The 16092-nt window shown below is 38.7% G+C and overlaps 1 protein-coding gene across 4 annotated transcripts in view; it reads right to left on the bottom strand.

The window, feature by feature from the left end:
- The window catches only part of SLC25A13 (solute carrier family 25 member 13), a 102390-nt gene that overhangs the window by 64678 nt on the left and 21620 nt on the right, over positions 1-16092 (bottom strand). For 2 of the 4 annotated variants that reach the window (XM_082335954.1, XM_082335956.1), the window contains 3 exons: positions 13412-13465; positions 9231-9373; positions 2541-2656 (listed from right to left, as the gene is read on the bottom strand). In XM_082335954.1, coding sequence (XP_082192080.1) covers positions 2541-2656; positions 9231-9373; positions 13412-13465 — 313 coding nt within the window. Of the gene's footprint in view, positions 1-2540; positions 2657-9230; positions 9374-9467; positions 9554-13411; positions 13466-14214; positions 14362-16092 lie in introns of those variants that run through there. The other 2 variants (XM_082335955.1, XM_082335957.1) reach the window with 2 other exon arrangements.

The following is a 16092-nucleotide window of genomic DNA, read 5'->3' as shown; positions in this document are numbered from 1 at the left end:
TAGAGTGCAGCATTTTTCAAGAAAAGTAAGTGTAAAGTATTAAATACTGGAACTTCTTTACCCAGAGCATTTCTCTAAATATCCACAGCCTGAATGTGGCACTCAGTGTAAAAGCTCATTGATGCAAAGCCCATTATTAATTTGTTTTACAAAGGTGCCAAGCTAAGTGCACCTGTAGAAGAATAAGATTTGGATGATTTGCTTAGTAGAAAATGTGAAGTTCACAGCTGGGAAGCCCTATATTCTGTTCGGTATAAGCTAAAATATTTATACCATTACCTCGGTATACAGAAAAACAACGACTGCACAGATAAGCCATGCTGTTTCTTTACAACAATAAAATGAGATACAGACTTAAAATGGGATCCTTGAGATACTACACTTAACAGCAGTATAGTGAAAAACGATCCTTTCCCTTTTCTTCTGCTCCTTTCATACTGTAATTCCACAGTATACAAAACCCCTATTTAAGTCTCCTAACCTTGATAAGGACTTGATCCCACTCTCATTCAAGTCAATGGAAAAAGATCTCATAATTAACCTCAAAGACGCATGACTGAGGCACTGAGTGGCAAAGTTACAGGACAGCATTGTAATAATTTATTCGTGAAAATACTAGGGTGTTTTTTTTTTTCATAATAGGAGAAAAAAAAGCTTTTTTCTTAGGACAGAAAGTAGAAAGTAGCTTTGTCTAAAGGTCAACCGTCTCTGCTGAGAATGCACAACACTGAGACAGCGCTCACATCCTCCCCACTCCAGGCGTTTGCTGGGGTGGTAGCCACAAGGTACTATACAGAAGTTACAAATGCATTTATGCTTTCAAAGGGGGAGAGGAAGGAATTTAAAAAAGCTATCTGAGGTTCTGCCAATGTTGGCATGCCTCCTCTTTCAAATACCTTAAATACAGCCTGGCATAGAAGTTTCTCTCATCACTAGAAGGACTTCAATGGACTTCAAATGCCCAACAAATCCCTTGACTCACTGTGTCAAACCCCAAGGGAAGCGTTTGCCAGCAGGACAAATACAAACAAGAATGCCAAGAGTTAAAAAGTTAAGTCGGACTGATTCAGCATTCAGATCAAACGACTACAGTTCTTCCTAGATTATTAACGAGCGCTCCAAGCAACCGGGGGCTCTGACGCAGACAAGAACCTGCACATCACAGGCATTCCAGGAACCCTGGTTTGTCTGTGCTGGAACAAAACCTCTGCAAAATATGCGCGCCCTCCTGATTTTAAAGCATGCTGTCTCTCGTTGCTTCTCTGTCCACACACATGCACAAGACTGTTAGGCACAAAATACTTCCTTCATCAAGGTTATGATCTGCAGAACTTTTTCCTGAAATTCTTTCAAATCCTTTAGCATCTCTAGTAATTTTTAAAAAGCTGTTCTAACAAGTAATATTGCACACAAAAAGCACATCTTTCACAGCCTCAACAGACGAGCATAATAATGAAAAATGAAAATGGACACAAGAAGAGACAGTCTTCTCACCAGCCGCAACTTCAAATACAGATTTTTGGAGGTGGTAGAAGGAATACAATGATGCTTCAAGCAATGGTAACAGGATCTTGTCAGTTCAAATGGAAAGGGAAGGGCTGTTTTAACTGAGTATAAAACATGTGTGGGGAATGCCAGCAAAAGACAAAGGACATGTGAACCATACATTTCGGAAAGACAAAGAGTCAATGTCACCCAACTTTCCTTTTACTTAAAACTGTTTAACAACCACTTAATAAAACTTGAAACATAAGGATAACCGTGTCCAAATGTAGCAGATTAGAAATAGCAATTTTATCCAGTGTAGGTACTTAGGGAAAAAAAAATCCCCCATACTTTTTGAAGTGCAAGCTCAATGTCTGAAGTTATTCAAAACTAATTTCTGAATCCCTCTTGCAGACAGAATGGCCCTTATCATTAGGCAGGTGGCAGACAGTCCTGCAGATATCAAAAGCTGTTTCTACAGTATCTAGAAATAAACAGTCCCCATAATCAAGTTTTAAACTGGCCTGAATATTTCTCATGTTGTCAGTGCAAACACCACACCTCCAATGCACAGCTGAATTTTCGGGGGCGGGGGGAGCGGGGAGTAATAATGGATTTATTCCTGTAAAAGCTCACAGAAGAAAGTTTTAAGCCTTAAAAGGAAGCCAGCTTGAAATATAGCCAATTTAAACAAAAAATAATTCAGGGTAATTTCAGACTCAGCATTCACCCAAGTCTTCTGGCAACTTTCTTGCGGTTTTACAATCATTTCCTATAGTCACCTTTCACTGCTGTTCTAAAGACCTGCACAAGCATGTTGGGGAAGAGAAAAAGAGAGGTGACCAGTTCTCCAGAGAAAACCATGAAGATGACCATGACCTTGACTTCATATTGTGCACATGTAAATGATTAAAAAAACTCAGCCAGAAAGTTGCTTGGCACTAGAGTAGTTCCACTACCAATCACTGTGTTTCCTATGGTAACAGAAACTGAAATAGAGTTTAGTGTAAGTAAGGATTTTTAAATTAAGAGTGTACATTTAAGAACAGTCTTACCAAAAGTAACTTCTCCTTTGCCAGTCTTGTCAAACAGCTGAAAGGCTACTATGAACAGTGCATCTGGAGCACACAGTACTGATTCAAACGCCACAAACTCTTGAAAGGATATCAGCCTAAGGGACAAAGGAAAAGAAGAGCTATGAAACCACTTGCTTGCAGAAAAATGAAATACAATATAACGTAGATTATACAAAAGAAATAAGATCATAACCAAAATGTGTACAAGATTTTATCAATAGGGATTAAAGTTTATCCTAAAATGCCCTATCACCAATGTTGTCAGGAGGCCTTTATATTGTTAGATGGAAATGACTTTGTTGAGCAAGGAACTATTCCTCTCAGCAAGTCACAACAAAACATAAAATAAGCAAAGTGCTCAGCATGGCTACTCACCTCAGCTTTAATATCTAACTTAACTGCCCTCTGGGGGAGCCTACCTCCCTCTGCTGGCAAGACAGAGAGCCAATAAAGATATGAGTAACTTCCCTCAAGACTCAGTACTTAAGGCTTCTGTAAAGCAAATCCATTCAAGACCTACATGCTGCCACTCACTTCAGAAGGAACCGATCAGAATGTGTTATCTGTTTGCTAGCAACTTATTAGTCATCCATCACAGCCCTCCAGTCCTGCGTGTTGAGTCACAAATCTCAAGCAGTAGTCTGCACGTTCTTCCTCAGCCCAAGAGCAGTTTATTCAAATTCTTTATTACAGCCAGGTTCCCAATGCACATTAGCAGAGCAAAGATAAAAGTAGAGGTGCCCTTCCCTAAGTTAGTTAATAAGCAGAAATACATGATTAGACAACTTGGCATTGTTTCCAGTGGTAGATTTGATACAGCAAAGACCTTGAGCAGTTCTAATTTCTCTGGGTCACACCCAAGAGTTCAAATGGAGATCAAACTCCTATTCTTACAGAAGGAAAGGCCAACCATTCTTCTGTTTTGCTACTTCTTTAATGCCTAGGTTGTACAGTTTAAAATCATCTTCAAATGTGTGGCTGCAGGGCCTGCTGGCAGTCTGGGAGGTTTAAGATTGCCCTCTCTCGAGGCTGCTTTATGGCAGCATAGCAAGCGTGTAGCTTTAATGGGTTCACATGGCAGTAGCTGGGGAACAAAGATTTATTTCTGAGAAGCACAAAATTCAGCGTAACAAACGTCAAGAAACACACACAAAACAAAATTATTTCTTTTTTCTCTTAGAATCTAACTGTATCCTTAGGACTTCTACTCAAAATGACACTGCAGCCAGTTCAATGAAAACTTCCACTCAGTATGCAGTAACAGCGAAGAACAAAGTGTTTGAACAGGTTGGAAAAGACATTAATTCCACCAAGTTACGATGACCCATGACTATACAGCAGTTTGCAGTCACCCTGTCTTAAAGGAATTAATTTCAAGTCAGACAGAAGTCTGCTTGCTGCATGTCAGCAGCCAAACATCCACAGGGTAACAGAAGCTGATTTCCGTGAAGAACGTGAAAACACAAGATGAACAAAAGAGGACATTAAAAAAAAGCATGGCACAGAGAAGGCCAGTAAGCGGTTCTGCTTTACCTCCCTCAATATATATATGCACTAAATAAAAGAAAGCATATGTACAGTCAGAAATAGTCTAACAAATAATTAGCTCTGGGAACTTGCCACCATAGGTTATTATGTAGTGTGAGAAATAAATAAAAAGAAACCTCCTCGGGTATTCTTAATATTAAAATCACAACTGACGATGCCAGTAAACATATAAGCATGCCTTAAGCTTTACTGGCAAAGAAGCCAAAGACTTACTACATATGCACATGTTAGCACATGGGTAGGCCATTGAGTCGTTTATTTTAAGCTCCTTGGGAGCTCTCAGTACTCCTCACTGTTAGATACTTCCATCTCTCCTAAGCCAAAAGAAATTTTTAAAAATGCAACATTTCTTTCAATTTTAAACCAGTATTTCACAACCTACTTAGTTTTGCATTTATGCATATTTATTGTTACTATGTGACTTACAGCTCATTATTATCCGTTATTATTGGTTACATACCTGACAACTTCTACAACAGCAACCAGATACAAAGGACTGAATTCTTCTGTCCAAAGATTACAAAGCCCGCACAAAGAAAGAACAAAATAGATAGCAGGCGACAAGACTCTAGAATAGCATTGTTTAGAATTAAAAATGTAAAATATCTACCAACACCATTTTGATAAAGCCGCTTTTTGTGGGAAACAACATCCAGCAGATGACCTTACCAACAGATCCCAGCACAGCGATAAGAGCACAGAAAAGAAATACAGCACCTATCCCAGCAGAATCCTAGCACCACGCTAATAACATATTCTATAATAACATATTCTATGTTATTAGGTCTGGATTTGATTAAAACTTCACATATTAACACTGCTACAAGATTTTATACTGGTAGAAGCATTCTTTGTCAGTACTTGCAAGTAATAAATCCCCCTAATAAGTCAGAGATAAATGTTTAAAATAACCCCATATCCATTTTTAAAAACAATTATTCATAGTACTAGGAAGATTAAAAGTGTACAAATTGTGTGGTTCTAGCCAGACTATTAAAGAAGAGGCATTAATATCTGCTGTGCCAGCTGAATTCAAATTAACCCAATTTTTACATGTTAATTAAACCAGCTATTTTCTTCTTATTGTATTTTTGCTCCCTAAGTAGACTAGCCTGCTAGTGATTCCCAACAGATCTATTCTAACAACAATGACGTATTCATTTACTTCTATTATGACCATACAATACAGTAACTGAGCAGTAATTTTTCACAGTCAATTACACGTGTGATTCTTAATGCTTAAAGATGCTGAAATAATGTGTACTACATAGCCATATGCTCACTTCTCTATACCGCATAAGGGTAGTTGCCTGGGTAACACATTTTCTCTCCGGTTTAGCATCACCCTTTTGGGTTTAGCATAACCCTTCACTGAATATCATTAGGTGTCATTACACAGTACATATTAACATGGACTTCAATATACTACTTAAGAGTTATTTTATCTAACTAAACAAGTGCTCATTTATGTTACGAAGGCAGAGAAAAACCTAATGATTTTAACAGTGCTAAAAGAGGAAGCTGAAATGTTTACAGAATTTTACTTCAGTCTTGAAGATATCCTACCCAACTGGTCGAAGTCTTCCTTTACCTTCACATCCTCGTTAACAGTGCCAACACTGCACAATTTATTCAGGAAGACTGAAAACCTGATATTTAAAAACATCCACACACAAGAGCTACAGTCCAAACACAACAACTGGGTATGGTGCAGCGAGACCACTATTTACTACTCTCTCCTTTCTTCCACACTTCTGCTTTTGGTGCTCACACCCATGGTATCTGGGCACCACACAGACATAATGCATTCCCACCAGAGAAAGTCCGCATGTAGCCATGCAAAGAAAAAAAGCTATTACCCACTGTAATAATACATACAAATGCAATGATGAAGAGGTTTCTTCAGAAATCAATGCATATGTTTTTACTGTATCAGCAATTTAAACTTGATAACATAATGGGACACAAATTGAAGCCACATCTATTATTTTACGCTGCAACCTAGTTAAACTAAGTATAGTGTAAATTGGTGCATTAGAGGATAAATTTATATCAAATAATAATGGAAAATGCTGGCATTTCCAAGTGTTATTTTTGAATAGTTTGTCCTTTCTAAAAATAAAGCATACACTATTTTTCAGTAAAGTGTTAGTTACTACAGTCCAAACAGAGATGTGCAGTAAATACTTATTTTGCTAGACAGATGTTTAAAAGTACAACAAAAGACTGAAAAACAATATGTACCAGTAGGCAGGATGGAAAATGCTTGGCCTGTTGCTGATAGGCCTTGAGAAAGCCACTGCATTTTGGCGGAGTTTCTGATCCAGCTGAAGCCAAAGGAAGCATTTTTTTCCAACTAAAATTAGGAATGACAAGCTTAAGGCTAGGAACCAGTCAAGGCTCTTTAGACCGTTTCATAGAAACTACAGCCATGCGACATAACACTTTTAAAAAATCTGTGCTATTACTGATCGACTACTTTGAAAGGCCCTCTGGCCATCAGCAAGAAAAGCATTTCATTTTTGTAAAGGAAACCTTAAAAAGATGCCTCCGTAAGAGGACGGAAGGAAAGCCTACCTCCAAATAACCCTATGCTCTGACTTAAGACGGAGGCAAAACTTGCTCCCATGGCAACAGATTCACTGAACACCAGAGGCGTCTGCCTTAAGAGGTCTCCTACCTTTGTCACACCACCAGCAACTCCTGTAGATACCCTCAAATCCTTAACCTCTGGCAATGCAGGAATTGTGCTAGAGTTACATGAGAGATTTTGTCCACAGCAACCAGAGTGAGACTGTACGTAAGAGCTACTGTTCTTTACACTTCATACTCAGGACTTCTTCAGTTCTGGTGTAAGCAACTCTTTGCCCATCTATTTGTTCTGCTCATGAATGAGAAGCTCTTGTGCTGTCTGCTTTTCACCCGTGTGACTTACCCATTTTAGTATTTCTCATTGATTACACTTAGTACCTATACCTAACTTCTCACCAAAATCAGGAGTTTAAAAACATTTTTAAAAGTGCTAGGAACAACCCTAGTGATTCCGGGCTCCGACCCTCTTGGTGAAGAGTGGTCACGCTCACCAGTCATGAAGAACAAATGCTTCTTCAGAGCAAAACTGAGATCCGAGATAGTGGATAAATGCTTCTAGAAATATCCTAGCAGTATTTCCAGAACCACACTACTTTAAGCCACTAACACTACAACAAAATTAACTTTTCATTGCTCTTGCAAGCTACCTTCTATTTTATACTAGAAATAAAGCTGAATTATTGAACAGACTCTCGTGACCTTAACAAGTGTAAGTCTCTAAACACTGACCAGCCTATTAAAAATGAACACTAACAAAAGTGGTTTTGTACTTCATTTTAAAACCAGGAGCTCTGAACTGCCAAGTTGGAAAAAATTCAATGGGAGAAGACCAGTAGGTCTTATTGCCATGCCTTGGAGATTTCATTCCAGGAACCAAAAAGCAAGTGACCCTTGCTTCAGACGATCACTCTGCTAATTACTTTATACACCACTAGAACAAGGTACAAATGCCTGGCCACATGGCAAAAAATGCTACAATGCCAGGTTAGAGAGAGAGGAATGCTATTCACTTTCTGAACTTTCCCCATTCTTTCACATATTAGTATAGCAGCTAAACAAGACAGCCTGAATACCAGAAGAGACTCCCCAAAGACATTAGGAACATGCAGTCCCCTGTCACTGCACAGTCTGGACTGCAGAAACAGTCTTTACCCATGGCAGAAAGCAGCAATTAGAAACCTCAATACTACACCACAAAACTCCTGCAAGATCATGCCAAGTTATGAAATCCCAACTTGTCAACAAGTTCACATAGGCTACAGTTTTACATTTTGCTCTTCCTGACACCGGCTTCTGCTTGTCAGGGAGATCCAAATCACAAGGTACGGATTATACTCTCAATCTTCTTATTACAAAATGGATTTGAAGCCATGCAATTTGGAAAATGCTGGTTTTGCAGGCATCGAACCAAGGGAAGAAATCTGAGAAATGTTTAATGTTTTCAGTCAAACGCTATCTGAAGCCACCGCTTTCTTGCTGCCATCATGCCAATGTTACCAATACAACCTTTTACAGAATTCTTTTATCAGGGTAACAATCATCACATTAACTTGTCTGCAAGGTTTAAGGTGTCCGGCTGCCAGATACATGAGGCTGGCTGAGCAGAAAAGAGAGCACAGAAACTATTGCAAATGTTCTCAGTTATGCATGCATCTGTTCCCTAGGAAGCCTGCATTCTCTAGTCATGTTTTATTTATCTCACATTTTACTCTCTGCAACCACTGATATGAGTCATGCCTGAAGTTTTCTGGTTTCTAAAAATGCCACAACTACAGACTTTAAGTCCACAGCTAATTATTCTAAAGTTTCTCTAAAGATACTTTAAAGGCAGGGTTCAAAAAATGCATTCATATGGGTGAAGAGACAGCTTGCCTGGGCAAGTACCAAAAGCAAAAGCTAGGATTTCATTAAAGAAGGGGGGAGGAAGATGGAGGGGTAGCTAATCTTGCCTATTGGCAAAGTCAGCCTTTCAAATGCAAACCATGTGCAACCAACTTCACTGCTGTCTTCCCAAGATTGCAAAGTGGCTCCCTAAATACCTTAGTTGCTACTCCTCCCTCTCATGTGAAAAAAACAGTGGCAAAAACCTTTAACAGCACTACAGCAAAACAAAGCAGGGGCACTTTTTTCTACAATCTCTTCCTACACCATCTGAAGTTATTTTGGATTGCTATTTGAATGTGTTTGTGACAAATACATAAAGTAAACAGAGACAGAAAGACTCATGGAAGGAAAGGAAAGAGGGAGTTAGGGGATGCAGCCAAAAAACATAAAAGGTTCAATGAATTAAAAATACGTAGTACACAGAAGGCGGTTTGCTCAGCTAAATGGTACATGCAGCCCAAAACATTGTTTCTACAGTATCCACTTAAAAGATACTGTATTCTTTTATGTATCTGCAGGCAAAAAAAAAAAGGCAAAAACCAAAAACAAACCCCACCGCCCTTCAGGGATCAGATTGTTTTGGAAGAATGGGTTTGTATTTTTTAAATGAAAAACATAAAAAGAAAAACTCAAAAAACCACTTACCCATCTTTCGTTTGATCCACCACACCTGCAAGGAGCTGTACAGTGCTTGCATTAGGCAAACCATCTCCAATTATCTTCAGGTACCGTGTGACAAAGTCATTTGGAGACATGAAGAATTCACCATTCTTCTCCACACTTGCATACTGTTAAATGAATACAATATTTAGTGCCTCAAATACATCCTTCTCCAGGTATTTATTACCACCACCCATAGTTTCCAATCAGGAGCAGGCTTACGTTACAGCAGATGAGACAGTTCTGCTCTGGAGAACGTACAGCCGACACCCAAACAGGAGAGAGTAAGTGGCGAGTTATTCAAGCAGCTGAAGGCTTGGCTCCCCAGGCAGAAGAGTGGCAGATATACAGTTATTTGGTTATCAGGTCAACAATTTCTCCATGGTGGTCTAGAAAGAGTTAATACTCCAGTACCGAATGTTTTTTTGAAGCTGAACAAGAAGCACACATGCAAACATGTATGTGGCACCTCCGGCTCACCGAAACTATAACAGCAACAGCATACTCCAGCATATTTTGTTTATCTGAAATGACTCCTTTGGGATGAGAAGGTAGGTTTACACCTGTGAAACAACTTTACAGTGCTAGTGGAGTAGATGATCCCACAGGAGTGTCCACCTGGGGGTGCTGTTCTGGAGGAACTCCACTGCATCACCTTCAGCCACGGCTGGTCTATAAGTAAAGGAGAACCTACAGGTACTCCTCCTTGGTTGAACTGCTGAAAGGAGGCCAGAGAATAAGCATTTGCAGAAAAATATAAGAGAAAGCAAGAATTTGGACGCTTCAGCATACTGCAGAAACAAGAAAATGGGTCCGAGACCTTACCAAACACCACTGGCGTACATTACTCCAGCTCTATACCATAGTTACTGGCTTACTACTCCAGAAACAGCACTTGACAGACCCAAGCATATTTGCTTCCAAGGGAAGCCTTCAGTAACATGTTACATGTCAAGGAAAAGGAATATTAAAATATGTTGAAGGTAATACATAAATAAAATTGCCTTTGTTACCACCCTTACCCTGATTCCTCAGTCATCCCTCAAAGTTTAAAGCCCTCATTTTCTGTAGAAGGATAAACTTGAAATCAACCCTAAAAATGTTTTCAAAGAAAGAAAAAGGATAAGGACAATAATTAAGAGGAAAAGAAATCCCAGGCAACATTCGCAGAACCATGTGTTCGCTTTAAGGGAAACAGGTCTGTCTCAGGATAACAAATGTGCAACAACTGAGAACAGGAAAGCAACTGTTAATTTCTTATTCTTTTTTAAGGTAAGGTAGGATGATAAGCCATTGTTGCAGCTCCCCACAGAGCATTATCCACACTAAAGTAATAAATAAATTAGATGCCTATTGCTATTTTGTAGCATACTTCAAAGACACATGTTTTGTTTTACATTGCTATGGCTCTGCTAAGGGAAGGAAACTGCCAGTTTTCATTTCACAGAGCCACACTGGTGCCTGCAGAGTACCGTTATACCTGCTGTAGGCATATAACTCTCAGAGGGATGCCAAAGTGTAACAGTAAGTAGATTATTTTATTCTAGTGCTACATAAATACAGTCTTCAGGTACAGCAATATCTTCAAGAAGCAAGGCTTCAGAGAAGCAAGCCCAAACAAAACATAACTTGCTTTGGCATCTATATATTGGTTAGCATTTAAGGATTCATGTTTCAATAGACACTGTTCGTAACGCAAGCTTTCTAGTTGATACACTGCAAGGAATTTTCAATTGTATACTTTTATAAGAACTAGCAGATCAATTGATTTCAATGTAATCATTTGCAGGGAGACAGAATCTTTCAGAATCCCAGCCTCAAAAACTTTTAACACAGCTGCTATTGAGAAACAAATCAAATAAGTCAGACAGCCTATGCTTCTATATTTCATTTTTTTCTTCCACGCTAACCCCCTGCTAGGGCACTCAATAACAGAAAACAGCACAAGGTTTCAGTGTCCCCCTGTTTCTTGTCACTGTGATTTACTCAAGTGTATTTGAAATCCAATCACGTACTCTATACTACATATAGAAAATGACCTTGGAAAATGTCAGCTTGATCACTTTGACTAAAATCTAATCTCTTAGGGGTTATGGTAGAAGACTCAGAAAAAGTAGAGTTACTCTTGGAAATTATCATAACAAAAAGAGAAAAACATCAATTCTATTGGTTTTGGAGGAGAGACATTAAAAAACGGTTCTTTACAATTGTATTTTTCCTCACTTTGGCAATTATACCCACAGAGAATTTGATATTATACAATAGTACTTAATGGCTTTTTGGTAACTTATTTCCATACATTTTAGATAGTCAAGTATTAACCAGTTCAACCCCATTTTAAATAAGATTTGCAAACATTTTACTGGGGGTTTGATGTATTAAAAATGCTAAAAGTTGACTGTATTTAAACTGATAGCTTCATATTTATTTCTACACAGTGGCCACCATTCCTACCTGGGAATCATATTTTTTAATTCTTAATTGAAGTAGAAAGAATGGCTGTCAAGTTATTTTATAAGTGAAGATCCCACAATCTGCAGAAGCAACTGTATTGGCCTCACCACATACAATCGTCTGAAGCAGCTTAATTAACACTCTGGTCATCGCTTATCTGTAGAGCACAAAACAACATACCACATTCACTCATCCTTTCTCCTTCTCAGTAGAAAGTGGCATGACAATCTCTGTATTACACTGAACAAAACGTTCAGCTCATATTTCATTACTCTGCTTATTGAGACCCCTTCTTTAAGTGGAAGGGGAAGGAAAAAAGGATGAAAAAGCAGCTGGAGGTGGTATTTAGTGTGCTCAACCATGACTCATTCAATCCACCAAAACTGAAAGCTGAGGGAGCTACAATCTTCAGAAGCACAAGACAGGTGAATACCCACAGGCAGGTAGGAAAAAACTTTCACACCATTCTCGGCAAACCAACCGACCCCCTCACCACAACTGAGTGCTGCCTCACATTGCAGAAGAGACCAGGCTTCTCTCTACAATGTTTATCCCCTTCCTCAATGCTACCATCTTCTCGGGTCAACGGTCTACTACTCCCTGTATGCCTTTTCTGCTGCCTTGCTCCTGCTCTTCAAGCATTTGCCTCTGAAAATCCCATTATCCCATTCTTTTTCAAGAGTCCTTTTGCTCTCCTGACAGACAGAAGTTCCAGGACTTAATAAGTTAAATCCTGGCTTTCTCAACTGAAAATCTGATTTCAGAGCTATAAATACTGACAGTATATGATAAAACTATAAATACTGGCAATATACATAGTGACACCTACACACATTGTTAATAATAGCTCACAAGGGACAAAGGAAAACATGCTAAGAAGTGCATGGAGAGTGGGGCATGATGCTGGAGAGAGGGAAGGTGGAGGGAGGAACTTGGAAAGGTACGAGCTCTCTTGGGCACTCAACTCCTTCATAAAAATAATGCAGACAGAACAGCTCCTTGTAGCACTGCAGCACCTACTGCACATATATTCTCCAGACCCACCAACTTCTGTACTCGTTTTTCATACCAGACTACCAAACTAATACAGACACTGTACTAATAAATATTAGGAAGGTTAGGAATAATTATTTAAATTTAGAAAATGGGTCAAAGAAAGCCATATTCCAGCAAAACACTAAAGCACGCTTCGCTCAAATATACAAGTACACGAGCCATTTTGTTGCTTGCATACTTCTACAGCAGGCAAACACAGAAGGAATTTTAGTGAAAAAATAAATATGGTCACCACTTCACAAAGTGAGCTTCCCGACACTTCTACAAATTAGAGAAGAAGAGATAACCCTGAAGGAAGGAAGGAAGCAAGGATGGGAGAAGAAAGTTTACCAAATGGTCTAACAGCAAGGTGTCTACACGAACATTTTACCATGTGTAGGAACAATATTGAAACTCCCACCCCATTCTCCGAACAATGCAGTTTTTTTCTAAGATAGTAATACTTCTTCTGAGTCAATACAATAATCACTCAGGAATGTATCTGACTTCTTGGTGAGCATTGTTCAATTCTGATAATGGTATTTAAGTCTAACATGGTAATAATACAGTGAATGATTAATGGTTGGAAAAACTATCAAGAGTTGTATGCTGCAATAAAGGAGCAAAAGATATGAAAAATTTAAGCAGAAAGAGTAAAATATTTACTTTGTACATACCTTCAAAAATATTGTTTTCAACTCAGCTGGATCAGCTCTCTTGGTTAGAGCCACCTACAAGTAAATACAATTACATTAATATGCATAATTTATACAAAAGATGTCAAGGTGTCATTTAAAAGGAAGAATTCAAACAACAGAACAAGTGATGAAAATAAATGTTCACCTCAGATAAATTAGGTACTGCTTTAGCTGGCCATGCTTATTTTACTCATTTCACATTTACACTAAGTTATTCATCATTTTTGTTGTAACTGCTTCCCTTATGCAACCCTGCAATTCTTAAACAAGCACACATTAACTAGTCATAAAGATATTCAGGTATCAAATCTTTTCAACATACCTCTCTGATGGGATTCAGCATTATACCATCTTTACCATATAGATTTTTATACTCCCAGCATCTTTCATCTAAGGATTTCGGAGTACCATATGCAGCCCCCAACTGATAGATGGCAAGAATAAAATACTCAGACTTACAAACTTGTCCAAGAAAGCAAGTCCCTAAAAGACTGAATTCCAATGTAATTATTTGGTTTACTGGTACTTATACCTCCTACTTCCAAATTTTAAACTATTTAAACTTACAGCATAGACCTTTTTTTGATGAGGTAAATTCAGAAAGCACACTATCCAGATTTTTCTGCAGATCAGACAACTAGCCAGTCCCAACTAAAATCTAAATTACATTTATCACCACAAACTCAAAGTAATTACATTTTTTTTTCCCCAGGACACTGAATTAAAAAATATTCTATATCCACTATGGAGTAAGCCCAACAGTATTTTCCCTGTCGACATACCATGCCATCCATTTGCTGCTTTTGGCAGTAAGAGGATTCATCCCCTCAGTCTGTGCCTGCTATAGAGTTTCCCTTTCTTTCTTCAGGATGCTTTGATAAAATCTTGCTTGCCAACATAATAACCATCATCTGATAAGTCAATTCAGCACATCCATCTACTTCTAATAAAAAAAATTATTTTGCAAGCAAACATGAATTTTAAAAAAACTTGTGAAAAATCTCTGTAATGGGGAATAAACATCCAAAGGGCAATACGTAAAATCTTATCCTCACCTAAGAATTAAATATCAAAAATGTTATCAATAAAACATGACAAACCTACTTTCTTAACTGTCCAGAGCAATGGTAGACTGTAAAGGCGAATGTGACTGCAAGCGCACTTCTAGTAGCACACTAGACTACTGCAAAAAATGGTAGTAGTTTGTGTAAGTCTGTACAACAGCTTTATATCCTCACATGTACATTTAATTAAGAATCTTTAGTTTTTCCTCACCCTAAATGGATCATTTCAAAACTAAAAAAAAAAAAAGACAAAAAAAACCGCACCACACAAAAAACCCCCAGAGTATTTTAAGAAAAGTGTATGAATAAGGTTTCTTATAAAATTTTAGAAGTTATTTTAAAAGGGAAAAACCACACCTGAAGTTATGCTAGGACTCAACTGACAGAGTCCACAGCTGGAGTCCCAATTCTGTGTTTGCACAGAAATCCGTGTGGAGGCAGTTGCAAAAAATCAAAGTGTAATTGTGAAGCTGGGAATCTAAAAATGTGTATTTTCTAAAGCACAAGCTGTCCTAAATGTAATCACTGTATAGTAAGCAGAGATTTACTTTAACCCCATTTGTAAAAATCTGGTACTCTAGAGCAATTGGGGAACTTTGTGGAAAGAAAAAAAACCCAACATTTCTACACTGCTGCAATGCAGAATCTTGCCACAATACATGCAAACGAAAGACATGTCAAACATCTGTATCCATTAAAAACATAATCGGTATCACACTTAATCTGCCTTAAAGTTTAAATTTTATACTCTCCCAGAAATCTAAGCGTAAAAAAAACAGGGATGAAAAGAACAAAGTAAAAGGGTACATGCCGACGGCTTAACTTCCACTCATTTCCCTTTGGTTTCATTGACATCAAGCATCTTGGGAAACTTTGGAGACAAAATGTGCTCACAGCCCAGCTGCCATTTTCCAGCCCCCTTTTGATTATGGGGCGATTTGTTTTTTTTTTTTACAGCAAGTTTCTTTCAAACCTTATACTGAAAGACAGTCTGAAGCTGGCCAGGTCACTGAATGCACAGCAGCACTGCAGACCGGCAGCCCAAGCAGAAGCTGCAGACCAGGGCTTCCCTCTATTTCCCGCAGTCTACTTCCACTTCCCAGGAAACAGGAGAGGAAAGGGATGGTTAGCACCGCGTAATAGGTTTGTTCATGTGTCACCCACCAATCTCCATTTTGAAAGGTCTATTTGATCCCAAGCAAGGAAAAGAGCCTCTATGACGTTACGTTACAGCTTCAGGAGGCCCAATGCTAATGCAGCCATACCAGCGCTAAGAGGAGAAGTATTTAACTCAGCCTTTCATCCATCCCCAGCTGTGGGCAAAGCTGAAGCTGCACACACAGACACAAGAACTGATCCTGATGACAGGCGTTACTAGCAGATTCCCCTTCTGAAAAAGGTCAAAATATCACTTTCAATACCATTCTGAAAATTGTTCCCAGTTATGTTAGCAGCTGAAGGTGGGCTAAGTAACCTGATGCCATGCAAGCCAACGGGTAGCATGCCTGATGAAAAGTGACCCACAGACAGAAGCTGCTTCTCCTTGTCAACTCAGGTGATATTTACTGACTTTCATATAACTGGGCTTAGGTGATG

Source organism: Platalea leucorodia, assembly GCF_965183815.1.
Source record: "Platalea leucorodia genome assembly, chromosome: 1".
In the NCBI taxonomy this organism is placed as follows: Eukaryota; Metazoa; Chordata; class Aves; order Pelecaniformes; family Threskiornithidae; genus Platalea; species Platalea leucorodia.
This window is presented reverse-complemented; position numbering and strand designations above follow the sequence as displayed.